This window comes from Harpia harpyja, chromosome 3, assembly GCF_026419915.1.
Source record: "Harpia harpyja isolate bHarHar1 chromosome 3, bHarHar1 primary haplotype, whole genome shotgun sequence".
NCBI classification, from domain to species: Eukaryota; Metazoa; Chordata; class Aves; order Accipitriformes; family Accipitridae; genus Harpia; species Harpia harpyja.
Window position 1 is genome coordinate 79886207 of NC_068942.1, and position 14547 is coordinate 79900753.

Here is a 14547-nt window from a genome sequence, read left to right on the forward strand (position 1 = left end):
TTTATGTAACACTCTCTTCTCAACACAAAGCCAAACACAATGAAAAAGTCGTATTTGCCAACTCAGAGCTAATCAGAACAATTTGTCTATTTTCCCCAACTTCATTTATTTAAAGAAAAATGGTAACTCATTAGAAGTCAGAATTCAATTTCCTGCTTTCTTTCAAAACAGTAAAGTAATACCATTTCAAACTGCATGCCAGAGTTGTACAGTTGTACGTAGTTCCTAATTGTACTAAGTACACAAGAGACTAAAAGCCTTTATCTGTTCATCTCCCAACTTTCCCCAGTCTGTGGTCCGTCTTGGGATCAGCAATAATCGCCTGAACTGCTACAATCGCTTCGTTAATTTTTGTTTGCAGCTCTCGGAGCTCCTCTATATGCAGCAGTCGGAGAATTTGGGCAGCTTCATTGAGAACAGCATCTGAGTGAGTTGCAGAAAGAGAAGTCATATCAGTCATTTTCATCTGACAGGAAGGTCTTAAGAAAAGCCTAATCTAAGTTAATGCTCTGCGCTTCATTCATGCTTGTGGTTTTCATACTTGAAATAGGAAACAACCTTCCCTGCTGCTAGAGAGGGACAGGGTGCTCTGCAAAACCTCGCTCAGGCTTCCTGCAGCCCTCGCAGTAATCCACAGCCAAGTCGGGTCAGTATGAAGCATTTCGAGTAGTAATTTAGGTGTACATGGGGCAAAAGTGAAGCCAGACTAGTGGAGTCCCAGGTCATCAGGCTATTGCTTACAAAATAATCTATCAGGTCATGCCAACTTCGGCTGCCTCAGATTAGATTTTAGGTAAATTATGCAGCTAAAACACACAGAAGCAGCACAGAGGTCCTCTGCTGGCAGAAGCAAGATTTACAAGACAACAGTAGCGAGAAACATTCCTTCCACTTGCAAACGTGGCTGCCATTAAAAGCTGTTATTTAAACATTACTCTAAAACAACATATTCCACAGCTAAGATTTATGCTTTTCTGTTCCAAGACAAAATGCTCAGGAGTGCTCGTAAATAACAAGCTGGGAGGGAGCAATTCTTTCCACCACAGGCTTTTTTACTGTACGCATTAGCTACGTATTTGACAGTAATATACTTTGTCAAAAGGCAAACATCACTATTTAAAAGTAACATTAAGAGAACTGCTTACCTCCTGTGTCAAAACCAAGAATGTGCTTTTCTAAAGCAACAGGCAAACCCTTTAAAAAGAAAAAGCATGTTCAAATACAATTGGAAATGTCATTTTGCATGTTTGGAAAACAAAATCAAGTACTACAGCAGGTAACTCTAGAGGAGAGGACACTTGAGTTTTGCTTATATAGACATGTGACAACTTTGAAAAGTCATCATGCTTGATTACACACGACTGCCTTTGTGTCCTGAAACATCAAAACCCAGAGTATCAATAAAGAAAACTCTTCATGCTTAATCATCCCCCTACTTGTCAAGCGAAACCCATTGGATACACAACTGCCCACATTCAATCCTTAAAAGGCTAACAACAGTACTGCGAGAGAACACCCAATCCAGCAACAACACTACCCGGACAAACAAAAAGCATGCACAAACTAGGCTTTCTGAGAAACTATTCCCTTCAAACAGCTGCTGTTTTCAAAGCACTGGCTGATCTGAAGGAGTTGCAAAGCTAAAGAAAATCAAGCTAGTTTTTCAAGCACTGAACTCGCAACCTCCATCAACATCCCCAGAAGTGTTTTCTCAAGTCTTAAGCTTAGGAATAAAGCTAAACATCCAATTTTCTAAACACTTGCTCTATTAAGACAGTACAAGGAAAAGTCTTATTAGTGGTCATTTATAAGCACTGCTCTCTTTCCTTTACTCTCTCCAGCTGTGGAGGAGCAGTCATGCTAAATACTCACTCACCATGTTTCAACATGCACATAAAATTAGATTTAAACAATGCAAATCTTAGAATTTGCTTTTACTACCTCTGGAACTTTTTTCAACATTTGCCTTGGCACATTTGCCAAATGCCTTGCATTTGGCACGACAAAAACATTCAAGTTTGATACCATTAGTTTCTACAACGATGGGGTTGTAAACCTTCTAAACAGTGAGGATTTGTTTCAAAGGCTTTTATATACATGTAGAAAAACTCTGAGCTGATCAAAACACAAAGTAAACACAAAATGGTGACTGTAACTCATTAGAATTACCCCTTTTTCAGAAAGTGGTTCTTTTCCATGGCCTTGACAATAAAATGGATGTTCAACTGCAATCTTAAAAATACATCTCCATTGTTAAAATCTAACCTGCTTGTTGATAAGAATGCCACTTCAGACAGATTCCAGCAATATCAGACTTCATACGTATACTTTTTAAGAAATCAGGTTTATACTTAAGGCTGCAAAGAGCTCATTGCCACCCTAGTTCTCAGAGCCACACGAGCAGCAAAACATTGATTCAGTCGGTTCTTTGTGGATGAATTCCCCACGGCCACTTCAGACACCTCCAATGCTGAGTGACCACAGTGGCACCTTCAGAAGTGGTATCTGAGACACCCTGGTAGCACAGCGTTACCTTCCCCGTCTTCCTCCCACCCCCCCGTATGTTAGCTCCTTTTTGGCTGGTGGAAGCTGTCTTTAACAGAGCAGTAGACTGGCCTTTCCCAAGCCCCGCAGCCCGTAGCAGCGGTCTCATAGCAGGCACTGGGCTGTACAGGCACCCACTGCTGCTACAACTACAACAAGCATGTGCTCATTTGCACAGCAGCTTCAAACAGGGAATGAAATGAAGAGCGCCTTTAAATCTGTAACTACACAGACTACTTCATCTGACAGCATCATTCCCCAAAAATATAATTTGAAAATGCTGCACAAAACACTTGTAATGGACCTGCCCACTGCAACCATCTCCCCTGTAACTGCAAGTGTCAACAGTAAAGCTCGATTCCCGGGGAGTGAGAGGAAAAAAAAGTTTCCGGATTTCAGCGTAGGGGTAAAATGTACCCACTTTGTTGTGCTTTCAAATATGCCCCAGGTATAGCATATACCTGGGAGCATCCTTAAAGTGATCCTGAAGGGCATTTGTTGTACTTGATCCTACCTAGAATACACCCATCAGGCAAGGAAAGCCCAGAAGGACAGCCGATGAGTCTGTTGGTATAAATCTGAATCCTGTCTAGACACCGAGCACATTGAATTGCCAGCCATTCAAAATATAATCTAAAAAAGAAAAGTGTTGTGTCTTACCTTGAAAACCGTACCTTGACAAACCAACAAGATAAATCTAATTTTATTTGATACATTTAAACCACAAGCACAGCAGTGTAAGCTTCCTCAGCATAGTCCTCATACATATGCTTCTATCAGAGAACATTTCTGTATCTATTTTATCTTTCCCCACTCTACCTTGATATTGTCAAGAATGCAACTCATGACATTTTGTATATCAAGTCATCCGCCATGCAGCAGCCAGACATTTATAACCTGTTGCCAGGCACAAGGCTTAATATACAAAGTGTCAGTGGCTAGTATTTTGACCATTAGCAAGCCAGCCAAAATCAGAAGCAGAGGTTTATTTTTCCTCTCCTTCTATCCTGCAACCCAGCTATCCCCTCTGCTTTTAAGATATTTTCTTCATTCATCTGGTACATTACAATGTTGACGATAGCTGTTGGCACAGATAAAGCTGTTTTCCTGCCTCCAACATGCTCCCTTTTCTCCACCCCACTTGAAATTTAGCACCCCTAATGAGAATACACTCCCAATGCCATATATCGCATTCAGTGACATGCTGACATTTCAACCTCAGACTTGACCACACTTTGAGAACCTATCAAATATGAAGAACACTTTGTCATGAAAAAAATTCACTGTTCTTCACAGAAGCTAGTTCTGCCAAACACACAGAAAACCCCATTTTGATCCCTGCATGTCAGCTGCACAGCTATGTAAACAACAGCTAAGAGCAGCTTTTTATTAACATTAGTTACAGAACCTAAAATGACTACAGCGGTCTCAGCTGCTTTTGTATTTTCCTGCTCTTTTAATCGTTTTATGGATATACAAGACCAAAGCTTTGATTTACTGTTCCAACGCTTCTGGCACTTACTGCACTGCAACTCAGAGCACCTGCGATTGCCACTTAGTAAACACCGTAAGCAGTGTTATGATAATACATAAAGCCTGGACTGTTCTGAGCAGCTGCCAGAAAAGATGAAGGGACTTGCGCTCTTTGACCAGATCCAGTCGCTTTAGCAGGGACACTTCTAAACATACACCTGCAGGGCAGGAGAGGCTGCCTTCCTTAGCTGTGCCCAAGACCCAATGCCAGCAGCTGCTGCGCCAAATGCCAGTGAGAAGAGCTGGAGAACTGGGATGTTTAAGAACCGCCAATCTGAAAAACCACAGTCATCCCCTGGAACATCTTACAAACACGACAGCTTGTGGTTAGAAAATAATTCTGCAAAATCAGAGGTTTAAGTGCAGAAGTTTTCTTCACCACCTCTTTTTGGGGAAGGGGGTGAGGGGGAGGAAGGAGTTGGATGTCCAACATCCCTGCCCTCAAACACGTACGAGGTGTACATATGAAGCAAAACACTCCATACAAGGAACGTTTCAACCTGTTTACGCAGCCAATGCTGCCAATTCCAAGGAAAAGCCAGGTCATGCATTTCTTCTCATACTGTAGACCTGCTGCACTGAACAGTAAGGGTAACCCTCTAGCAAATAACTTAAGATAGGGGAACAGCTATTTACATGATATATCACACAGATGCATATATTTGTATTCATCTGAAACAAAAAGAGCTTTGTATACTGCTCTCCATAATCCTCTGGGTCTTGTAGAATCAGGACGGCGAAGATAAAGCAAGTTTCCACCACCCTCCTAAACAAAGTGTTTAAACAGAACTGGTTTTGACTGAGATGGCAGACATTTACACTTACACTTCTTTACTTGATATGGAATAATTAACACTAGACTCATGCAGCATATATACAAACCTCCTTGGACTGACTGGCCTTCGCTATGGCGTCCTGCGTCAAGCGCTCTTGAACCAAAATGCGAATTGCCTAGGAGAAACATTTAAAGGTGAGAGTAATTAATTTATGTCTTGATGTATTTCTTGGCAATTCCAAGGGAAAAGGAGCCAACATTATAACCTAGCATAACCTCAAACTCACAGCTTTGTGAAAGACTTTTTGGAAAACTCTTTCAGTCCTTAAATCTTTTCAAATAGCATTATTCTTTGCAAGTAGTATCTTACACAGGTGTAGTCTCTTTGGCTGCAGGAACGCAGCTTAACCAGAAGAGACAAGGACATTACACTTAATTTCTGCCACTACTGGGCCAGAAACTGCAAGGTACTAGGAACAGTACAGCAGCACCATTTTTGTTTTTCCGAGATCGCACATCTTTAATGCTGCTGCAATACAGCTTCTTCAGGAAGGAAATCCTGCTATCGGCACCTTTTAGTAGGTGCTGAACCATCTTCCACATGCAGAGAAACCTGGAGCAAGGCTACCCACCCAGGTTTTAAAAAGACTGAGAACAGAAAGGAATTATTCTTAGACACAGGAACAAGAACAGACTCAATTTTAACAATCCTGCTGCTCATCTGTTTCTATTGGCTCCAGCACATAGCATGAAATCAGATCAGAGATATCAGTTACTGATACCTACAGCTGTAAATGCCTCTAAAAATAACTGAAGGAATACCATGCAGGCAGACTTCCACCAGAAAGAACTGGGTCTGTCAAACACATTCCTCAGACTTTTCCTGATGAGTAGCCAAATGTGACAGAAGCAGTCTTAGTGCTTCATGTCTCTCCCCAAAGATTTCTCCCAGTTTTGGTCATGATTAAAGTTGAAACAGTACTAGAAAGTTGCCACTGAATGCTTCCAGAAATCTTTCTAACTGAAGGGAGTAGCCTGGACAAAAGAGTGATTTGATGAGTTTAACTTTAAATTCCAGCAGTGAAACCAGACCTCATATAAGAAAATTTTGAGTGCCTTTTGCATCAGAAAAAGGATATCCAACTGTGATACACAGATGCTTTCTGATCAACTTGCCAGATTTAAATTAATAAAATGGGACTCCAAATATCTCTCTGCTCACTCTGGCCAACGTCTGGCCAGATGTCTGTGGCACACTTGCACAGTTTGGCCTTCCCTAAGCATCCACTCCTGAGTGTCCAAGCCTGAATAGGGATCATAATTCTCCGCATGCACACTGCAAACCTGCTTACTGTGGTGTAGAATTGATGAGTTTCACTGACACATTCTAATACTATCAAAGCCTGAAAGCCAGCATTGCTGTTGTTCATGTAACATGAATTGCCATTGCAGGAATCTATTCTCACTGTAATTAAAAGCAAGAAAATTCAGGCTGGTGGTTTTGTCCAACTGCTTCTGTCTGAAAAAAGTGAGACTAGAAATGTAGAAATAGTGACAGAAATGTATTTATGCAGAAAACACATTCTGCTATCTCTTCGAGTTGCTAGTACCAAATCAGATGAACCCAGAAAAAGTTTGCTAGCCTTGAGACAATTCTGTAAGAAGACCTGAAGGAAGTCTGCCTAATAACAGCTGAGCTCATGCTGCAGATCCTCAACATCGCCATTCACAGGGTTTCTTCTCTCTTTACCTGATATCCCTTTTCACTGATTTTTGTAGGGGTTTGGGTTGGGTTTTTTTGTAGGGGTTTGATATAAGAGATCTCTACCGCTCTTTAAAGATTGATGAAGAGTTCGAAAGCTATTGGGAAGGCAAAGGAGGATACCATACTGGAGAGAATGAGAAAGTAGTTGATGGGATAACTGCAGGCCCTCATTTCCTTACGAAACCAGGCTAGCATGGTAATACTGTTTAAGTATACCAGTTATAGATTTACACACACTATATAAACTTCAATACCCACAGCATTTAGTTCCTCCAAAATAAGTTTAGCAAATATCACAGCTACTGTAATGAATGTACCTTATTGTTTTTTCAGTGAAATGAGTTTATTTTGATGCCAAGCAAAACTAAGCTTATTTCCACGTTATGACACTATCAGGTAGGAACTCAGGATTGCTACAGTCTCAGTAAATACAGTACTTCAAAAATACAGTACAGGTTCGACCCAAAACATACAGATAATTACGGAGATCTGCCAGTAAGTCACAAATTTTCCCAAAGTCATAAAAAAGGTGCTATAGAAAATTAATTAGCCTATTTACTGCATTTAAAAGCCGTGATTAGTTGTCAAGACTAAACTAAACTGACTTCAGTAATGACAAGGAGTAAACAGTTCACAGGACCAAAAGGAGGAGGAAGCTTTTAACTGTGGCCCCTCCCTAGGATGTTTTGTTTTAAAACATCCTCTGCATCACTTAGCCTCTATGTTTTCAAATTTCTCTTAATTTCTAGCACTGGAATACAATCTTCTCCTTTGAGTGTGTTCCTTAACATTTCTGAGGTTCATTAAAAACACATAAAGCAGTACTTCAGCTAACCTAGAGCACTTCAAATTCTGAACAGTTCTCAGTGTTGGAATTCCAGAAACTCAGCTACAATTGAACTGTTTACCAAGATAATTATCCCTGCATTAATTTCCATAACTTATATTCTGTGTTCTTATCTGCTTTAAAAGACACACACAGGATGAGTTTTACTTTCTATTTGTGCCTAAAAAGTCACAGTTATCAGTAACTCTGCACCACAAGCTATTACACTGGGGGAAAGGAGGAAGAAAGGAGGTCTGAAAACAGTGAAACTCACCTTAAGCATTACCAAGTAATCATCATGTCGCTGAATTTGAAGCAGATTAGCTAAAGCCATCACTCCAGCCTTAAAATCAGGATTATTCACTGTAAAAATAATCATCACCATTAAATACATACGCTAGTTTAACTGGCTCCAAAAGACAGAATTGGCTTCCTGACTCCATGATATCGGATTGCTCTCAAGGATGGGCAAGGCTGCGGATACACAGCAGTAAGCAACCACTTAGTCTGGCTACAAGGCGATCAAAGTGTGCACTATGCCTCGTAACCAGGTTGCAGAACACCATCCAAGCACAAACAGCATTGTTTTCAATGCCAAACACATTGTGTACATCCTACAGCACAGGAAAGCTGTGTTGAGTCTTTGAAAATAAAACCAGTTACATGAAGGTATTCTCTTTTATATATCTTTCTATCACTGCAGAGCAGAACTGTGCTTGCTGGGTGAGGGTAGGACCAATTCCTAGCTGTCTTTTTGTAAAAGGAGCAATGAGAGAAGACTTGGGGGATTTAGGGCTAATTTTAGTAGCTATTTTCCACCACTTCCATTTATTGTGAATGTGCCTAGCAGTCAAGAAAATTACAGCTGGGGAAGACTGAGCCAACACGTAATACGTGACGGTACTGAAGTTAACAGTTTGCCATCATGTTTCCTTAAGCTTTTTTTTTTTTTTTTTTAAAGATATGTTAAGAGCCTATAGTCAAAAGGTATCTTGCTATTTCACCCCAACCCACAGTAAGGACTATGTCCTACAGAGCTCTCTGCAAAGCTGTTAAGGTAAACACCCTTCAGCTGCTTCCTCGCTGCCTGGTAAGAGCCCTCCCAACTTACTCATATCTGATCAAGTCTCTGGGCACCTCATTCTGCTGCAAAATATTCTCCCCTCTGCCCTTCCCCTTTTTCCCAACAGGAAAAGTTCTGCATCAGTGCACATCCAGACACCTGCAATTCACATGGAGCAGTTCCTCTTTCCTTTAGTAGGAACACAGCCAAGGGCAAAGAACTCAAAATAACTCTCAAAACACTGTTCACAGAGAGGCAGTTTCAGCCAGCAGTAATAGAATATATGAACTCTGCATTCCTAAAGCTGTAAATGGGGCTTTAAAAAGTTGTACGCATCACAGTATTATAACAACTTAAAATCTGAAGAACACCACACAGGCCGTGGAACACATTCACATATGACGCATCCATACAGTAGGTTGCTGCACACTTACCATCCAAGTTAATCAGCGGTTCTGCATTTTTTGCTGTATTGTCAGTATTTTTAGCACCATCCGGGGTAGAATCCTTATACTTATCAGCTGTTAAAGAAGCAAACATGAACACCATTAGAGCTAATGACAAAAGGCTTAGAGCCAAGCTGTAGTTTGCAATAGCTGTATTTTTGGGTTGTGGTAATTGCCCAAGAGCCTTCTGGGCTTATACGCTAATGTTTTGGGCTCCCTACTAAGGTCCCCAAAGGCTGGCATTCTAGTGAGCTACCCTAACAGCTCCCATCTGCAGAGAGCTTATGTGCTATCCAAAGCAGCATCAGAGCATTCTCCACACCTACGTAGGGCATTACGTTCTTGATTAAGGCTCTTCCTACAGTCTTTATCCCAGAAGGCTGAACAAGCTGCACCTTACAGTTCTACTGCTCTTAAAATCCATCAGTTCAACTAGCATTGGCCCTCTGCCTCAATCAGCAGCATATGCAGAGCTCAAGAACTACAGATTGAAGTTGGTTCTGATCAGCGAGTAAAACGCTTCCAGTGAAGGCTTTGCTTTATAAAGACTGCAGCATTCATCTACAATCCACCCAGGGTTTTTTCAAGCCTTTTGAGGATGGGACCTCCTGGCTCCTCCATCTTCATGTACACCCGAGTCACAGGCAGCTCACTTTCTCCATCATGAGGGACTGAGAACCAGCTCTACAGATTGCAGATATGTATATCCCATCCCTGCCTTGGGCAGAGCTCAGCCCTGCAGGAATTCAAGACAACAGAAAACAGTACTTTGGCTATTATTACGTTTGCCACCAGTAATTACATTTGTATCCGCACTCTCACTATAAGGAAATGAAAATGCTGCTGACTGTTGAAATTTAACTCAACTTTTTCATAACCTTGCCCTAGTTCCCAAGGGTTCCGGATCTACTCCCTGTGAAACGAGGGTCTAAGAATAACTTATTTGAATAAATGTACTACTAAAGAAAATGCATTTAATACACTTTAGAGTAAGTTCTCATAAAGGCAAACCCACAGGGAGAAGGGTATAAATACATACAGTGCGCTTTGCTATATCCAGAAATAAAGTAATAAATGCAAGTAAGCTACTGCACGTTCCCACAGGAGCTGAAGACAAACAGTTCACATCTGAATATGGTGCAAAACCAAGCAGATGAAATTGTATTTTCATTTTTCAAAGAAAACAATATATACTTTTGACACTGTCTTAATTTGACAAATACTTCATAAAATTAAACAGAAAAAACACACTTCCCTATCATTTTGAAATACTAAATATATTCACCCATACCATTATCTCCGTACTCGAGCCTAACCGCTAAGCCGAGAAGCCAGTCCACTGTTTCTTGTCGTTCTTGTATTTTGAAAGGACAGTTTACATCTTTCATATACTGCAGAGTAGAAAGAGAAGAAAACAAATAGATATTATTGACCTGTAGGAATTAGCTAGGAGCACAGAACTGTTTTGTAAACAGTCACTTTCCCACAGACCTTACAGTTGTTAGAAGACAGTTATTAAGAAGCAGCATTATTGTGAAATGTTCTGCTGTGGCATCTGATCCATCCGAGACATTTTAGAGCACTCCAATTCACTGCTAACTCAAGTCTGCCATTTAGTAATGGCACCTGCTTTTTAATGAATGTTACTCATGTTATTCATTGTCAGACTGCAACCAGAGAAACCAAAATACCCCTTTGCTCTCTGTTCATTTTACACAGTAGAGTGGAGGCAAGGGAAAGGAGAAGGACAGAGAACAAATTACAGCAAAAACTTCCCATCTGAAGCAGGAAGGAGGAACGATGCTACCTAAGGCTTTCACAATACTGATATCAGAAGATTCCGAGGGGCAGCAGAAGTAATTTTCCCTTTCTTAGGGATTGCATACAACAAGAGAGGATGAAACAGAGCTGGGACACTGTCTCTGCTCTTCTGAAGCCATAACACAGGACCCAGCCCAGCCTGCTGCCAAGACTCCCAAAGTCCAGGACATAGTCACATTCTGCTGTGCCCCTTTGCTGGAGGGAGAGAAGTGCCACACAGCCTCTACTCCAGCAGCAGCAGCAGCAGCAGCATGAAGGGAAAGGGCACCAGGGGCTGGAGAGCACTAGCAGGCAGGGATCCCCTGGCAGGCACACAGAGAAGGACAGTCTGGCCAAGCCAAGAAAGATACCACCAATACCACAACAGTGCCTGCTGCCAGTAAATTCTAATAGCACGTACATTTATGTACATGATATTAGAATGCTTGAGGCTTCCCCCTGCAAAGCATGAGCACTGCAACTACAATCCTCCTGGGCAGTGAGCAAGGCAAGTGGTTCCAGGGGAAAAAAAGTGAGATGAATGGGCACTGAGCGTTATGGAGCAGCATTTTCAGCTCATCACGGGGCTGTTTGGAGAGAAAGGAAATGGGAACCAAGAGGAAAAGCTCAACAGCCCTGTGGTGACTCAAAATGCTCACGAGCACTCAAAACATCACTTGCAAAACAAAGGCTGCTTGCCATGCTTTGCACTAGCAGTGGAAAATCATCTATCTGAAATAACAAAGAGGTGCAGAGATGAACTGCAGTAGCTTTCTTCCACATGCTTGCAAAGCCTACATTAGCCTAATCCATTTTCCTTTTGGTACATAAGAATCATTAATACAGACAAAGCTGTGTATTTGTAGTCAAATCTTCCTTCTACTTTAACAGCTGAATCAAATCAGGCAAAAAACAGATCAGGATGGATATCCAGCCTATTGCAAGAACAAAGCGTAGTGAAAATTATGTACAAACAGTTCTACCATCTTAACTCCTACAGTTTGGCTTCAATAATATATTTCAATTCCTAGAAATGTAAAACTTCAGAGACTGGACAAATATTTAGTCATTCACATTCAGCAACTAGAGCAGCTGTTAATTGTCATTTACATCGTCATTTAAAATTGTGTTTGAAACTATGAAATACCTTTTCAAATGATTTGGGCCAGTCATCGCTGTGTATGTTTCTTAAATTCCCTCGGTCTTCAATCTTGTAGTGTCTGATTTTCTGGTCTTCAAGCCAGACAATAAAATTTCTGAATTCTGTTTCATCTGTCGGGAGAAGTAAACAAAGCAAGAATTAACTGATATCTTAAGAGCAAAAACAAGCCTTTGAGTTTTGATCCAATTCATACAAATACTGGTGCCCGAGCCCCTTCACATCTTACTATAAAGACAGACACATCTAACACTAAAATCATGTATTCCAGGATAACATCTGACCAAAACTCAACACTGAGTGTTTTTCATTTTTCCAGTCACTTCGAATTAGCTATGGTTGACCGACTACACGAAAAGACACCAATCAACAGATTGTTTTTCTTGGGAACACAGTTATAGCCTATTAAGTGAAGACAGAAAGGTGAAACAATGATAGAGGAATTCAGTTCCTAACCCCGTTATCTGGACAAACACGTTACATGTAGCAGTAACCCCCCCATCTCTTCCAAAGAGCAACACACACATCTCGTGACTGTGCAAAGACATTTTCTTCCTTCATTGTTGACTCAACTCTTCTTGGTTGTTGACCCAACATCTCATTATTTGGAAGCTGGAATTCCACAATACACAGACTGTGGTCCAAACAAAAATATTCGTACTGGACAAAGTAATTAGCCTGCACCTGCGCTTCAGTGACAGAATTCATTTCTGGACACAGCAGATCACAGCTGTAGGGTATCACTGGCCCCTCAAAAACCAGCTGGGATATTTTGGCTTTGGATGAGCTTTAATATCCCAAGTCAATGAATTTAATATCCTCCTGCACCTCAGAGTAGGATAAGAACATCATTTTCCCCATCAGGGACAAGAATGATACTTCTGCTTCTCAAAAGAGTCTTCTAAGAGATCGAAGTGCCCTACTTCTATCGAATGTGTTCTAAGAAACAGAGACACGGTCACAACACATGCGAAGGAAAGCTTTCAGTAAGACCTTTTAAAACTTCTACACTGGCAAAATGAACCTTAAAAGAGAAAAAAAAAGGAACAGTAACCATAAGAAACTTAAGACCCACAATAAAAGATGCCAGTAGACAATGTCTCTTGAAAGAGAAGCGAGTCTACCGGAAGCGCTGAAGGAAAGACAACCTATTAAACAGATGACCTGAAGCTTATAATTGATCACACCGGATAAATACACTTGTTACAGGGCCCTTTGAAGCAAGAAAAAAAAGCTAAGTGTTGCAAAAAAACAAACATCAAAGTATTGATAGGTACCGGTGTGTTAGAAAACGGCTCTAATCGTGTTACTAGACTACTCATTGACCACACTGTCTCTGCCTTGCTTCGTGTAGAGGACACACGCCAGGCTCCAGGGCTAAAGTCAGGTTAACACAGCAGCTGATGGTGTTTTCTGTGGCATGCGTGGCTCCGGTCCCTCGCCTTACGTAAACCAAGGCTCTTCACGGGAGGAGGCCAAGAACAGCAGCGACACTGTCAATCCCTGGATGGTATCTCCGCTTTCGCCCCACTCCTAGACGACGCTCAAAGAGCCACCGAAATTCACACACACCCGCTGCGATGCCTGGGGGTGCGGGTAAAAACTCGGGGTTTTCCCTAAATACTGTGCTGCAGCTAAAACTTTTGAGCCCGGAGAGCTGCGCTAACACTCAAGAGCCCAGCAGACCCTTCTGCCCTTAAATCTTCCCCCCCACCACCCCGAGACTCGGGAGACACCGCGGGGCTCAGGGCGGCAATTTTCCAAAAAGCTGAAGCGAGGAGATGACAACGGGGAAGCCCCGGGGCCTCGGAGAAGGGCCCTGAAGTGGCGGGGGGGGGGGGGGGGGCCGCCATCGGTGCGTGAGGAGAGCGGCGGGAAGGCGGAGGGGGGGTGTGTGGTGGAGGAAGTCACGGTGCAGCGGCCCCGCGGAGCCCCGCCGCAAGCCCCTCACCCCTGCAATTGAAGCCGGCCGGATTGTGGTAGTCGAGTGCCGAGAGCTTGCGGCGGAACATGGCGCCGGTACCGCCGGCGGCGACTCCGCTGACGGCCGGGCCCTGCCGCTCGCCCCGCACTACGGGCCGGAGAGGAAGGAACACCCCCCCGCCCCGCTTTCTGCCCTCCCATTGGCCAGCGCGCGGCGAGCGGCAGGCTCCGCTACCAATCAGAAGGCGGAAGGGGCTGCCGGGAGAGGAAGAGGCCCTTCATCCAGCTTTATTGACACGACGGCGAGCGGACAGCGACAGGGGCGGGGCCTAGCGCGGGGGGGCGGGGCCTAGGGCAGGCCTGGGTCGGTGTGTAGGCCGCAGTGGGGAGCTGTGGGGCGAGCACTGGGCTGTACTGGTGAGCGCTGGGCTGTACTGGAGAGCACTGGGGCAAGCCTCACAGCACTGCCCAGAGCTGCATAGGGGGCCGGGGGGGGGGGCGCGGGCCCCCCATGGCCCTCTGCCACCCCGTATCTGCCCCACATCTGCCCTGGCACCACCTGAGGGACAGAAGGGCCTTGGGTGGGGGGGGGTCCAGCCCAGTGACCCCCACACAGGGACGGGATGGGCACCCCCAGCTCCTGGGCATGCTCTGGTGGGCCTTGGGGCCAGCCCCTGGCCCCCCCAGACCCCCCCATGAAGGGTGCCGTGGGG

The 14547-nt window shown here is 43.4% G+C and overlaps 1 protein-coding gene across 1 annotated transcript; it reads right to left on the bottom strand.

Annotated features, from left to right (window-relative positions):
* Nucleotides 1–81: 81 nt before the first annotated feature.
* Nucleotides 82–14026, bottom strand: RTRAF (RNA transcription, translation and transport factor). Its single transcript, XM_052783624.1, has 8 exons — nucleotides 13863–14026; nucleotides 11900–12024; nucleotides 10244–10343; nucleotides 8941–9027; nucleotides 7718–7806; nucleotides 4960–5028; nucleotides 1146–1194; nucleotides 82–423 (listed from the first exon to the last, which is right to left on the bottom strand). The coding sequence occupies exons 1-8, from the start codon at nucleotides 13921–13923 to the stop codon at nucleotides 269–271; spliced, it is 735 nt and encodes a 244-aa protein (XP_052639584.1). The 5' UTR covers nucleotides 13924–14026; the 3' UTR covers nucleotides 82–268.
* Nucleotides 14027–14547: the final 521 nt, after the last annotated feature.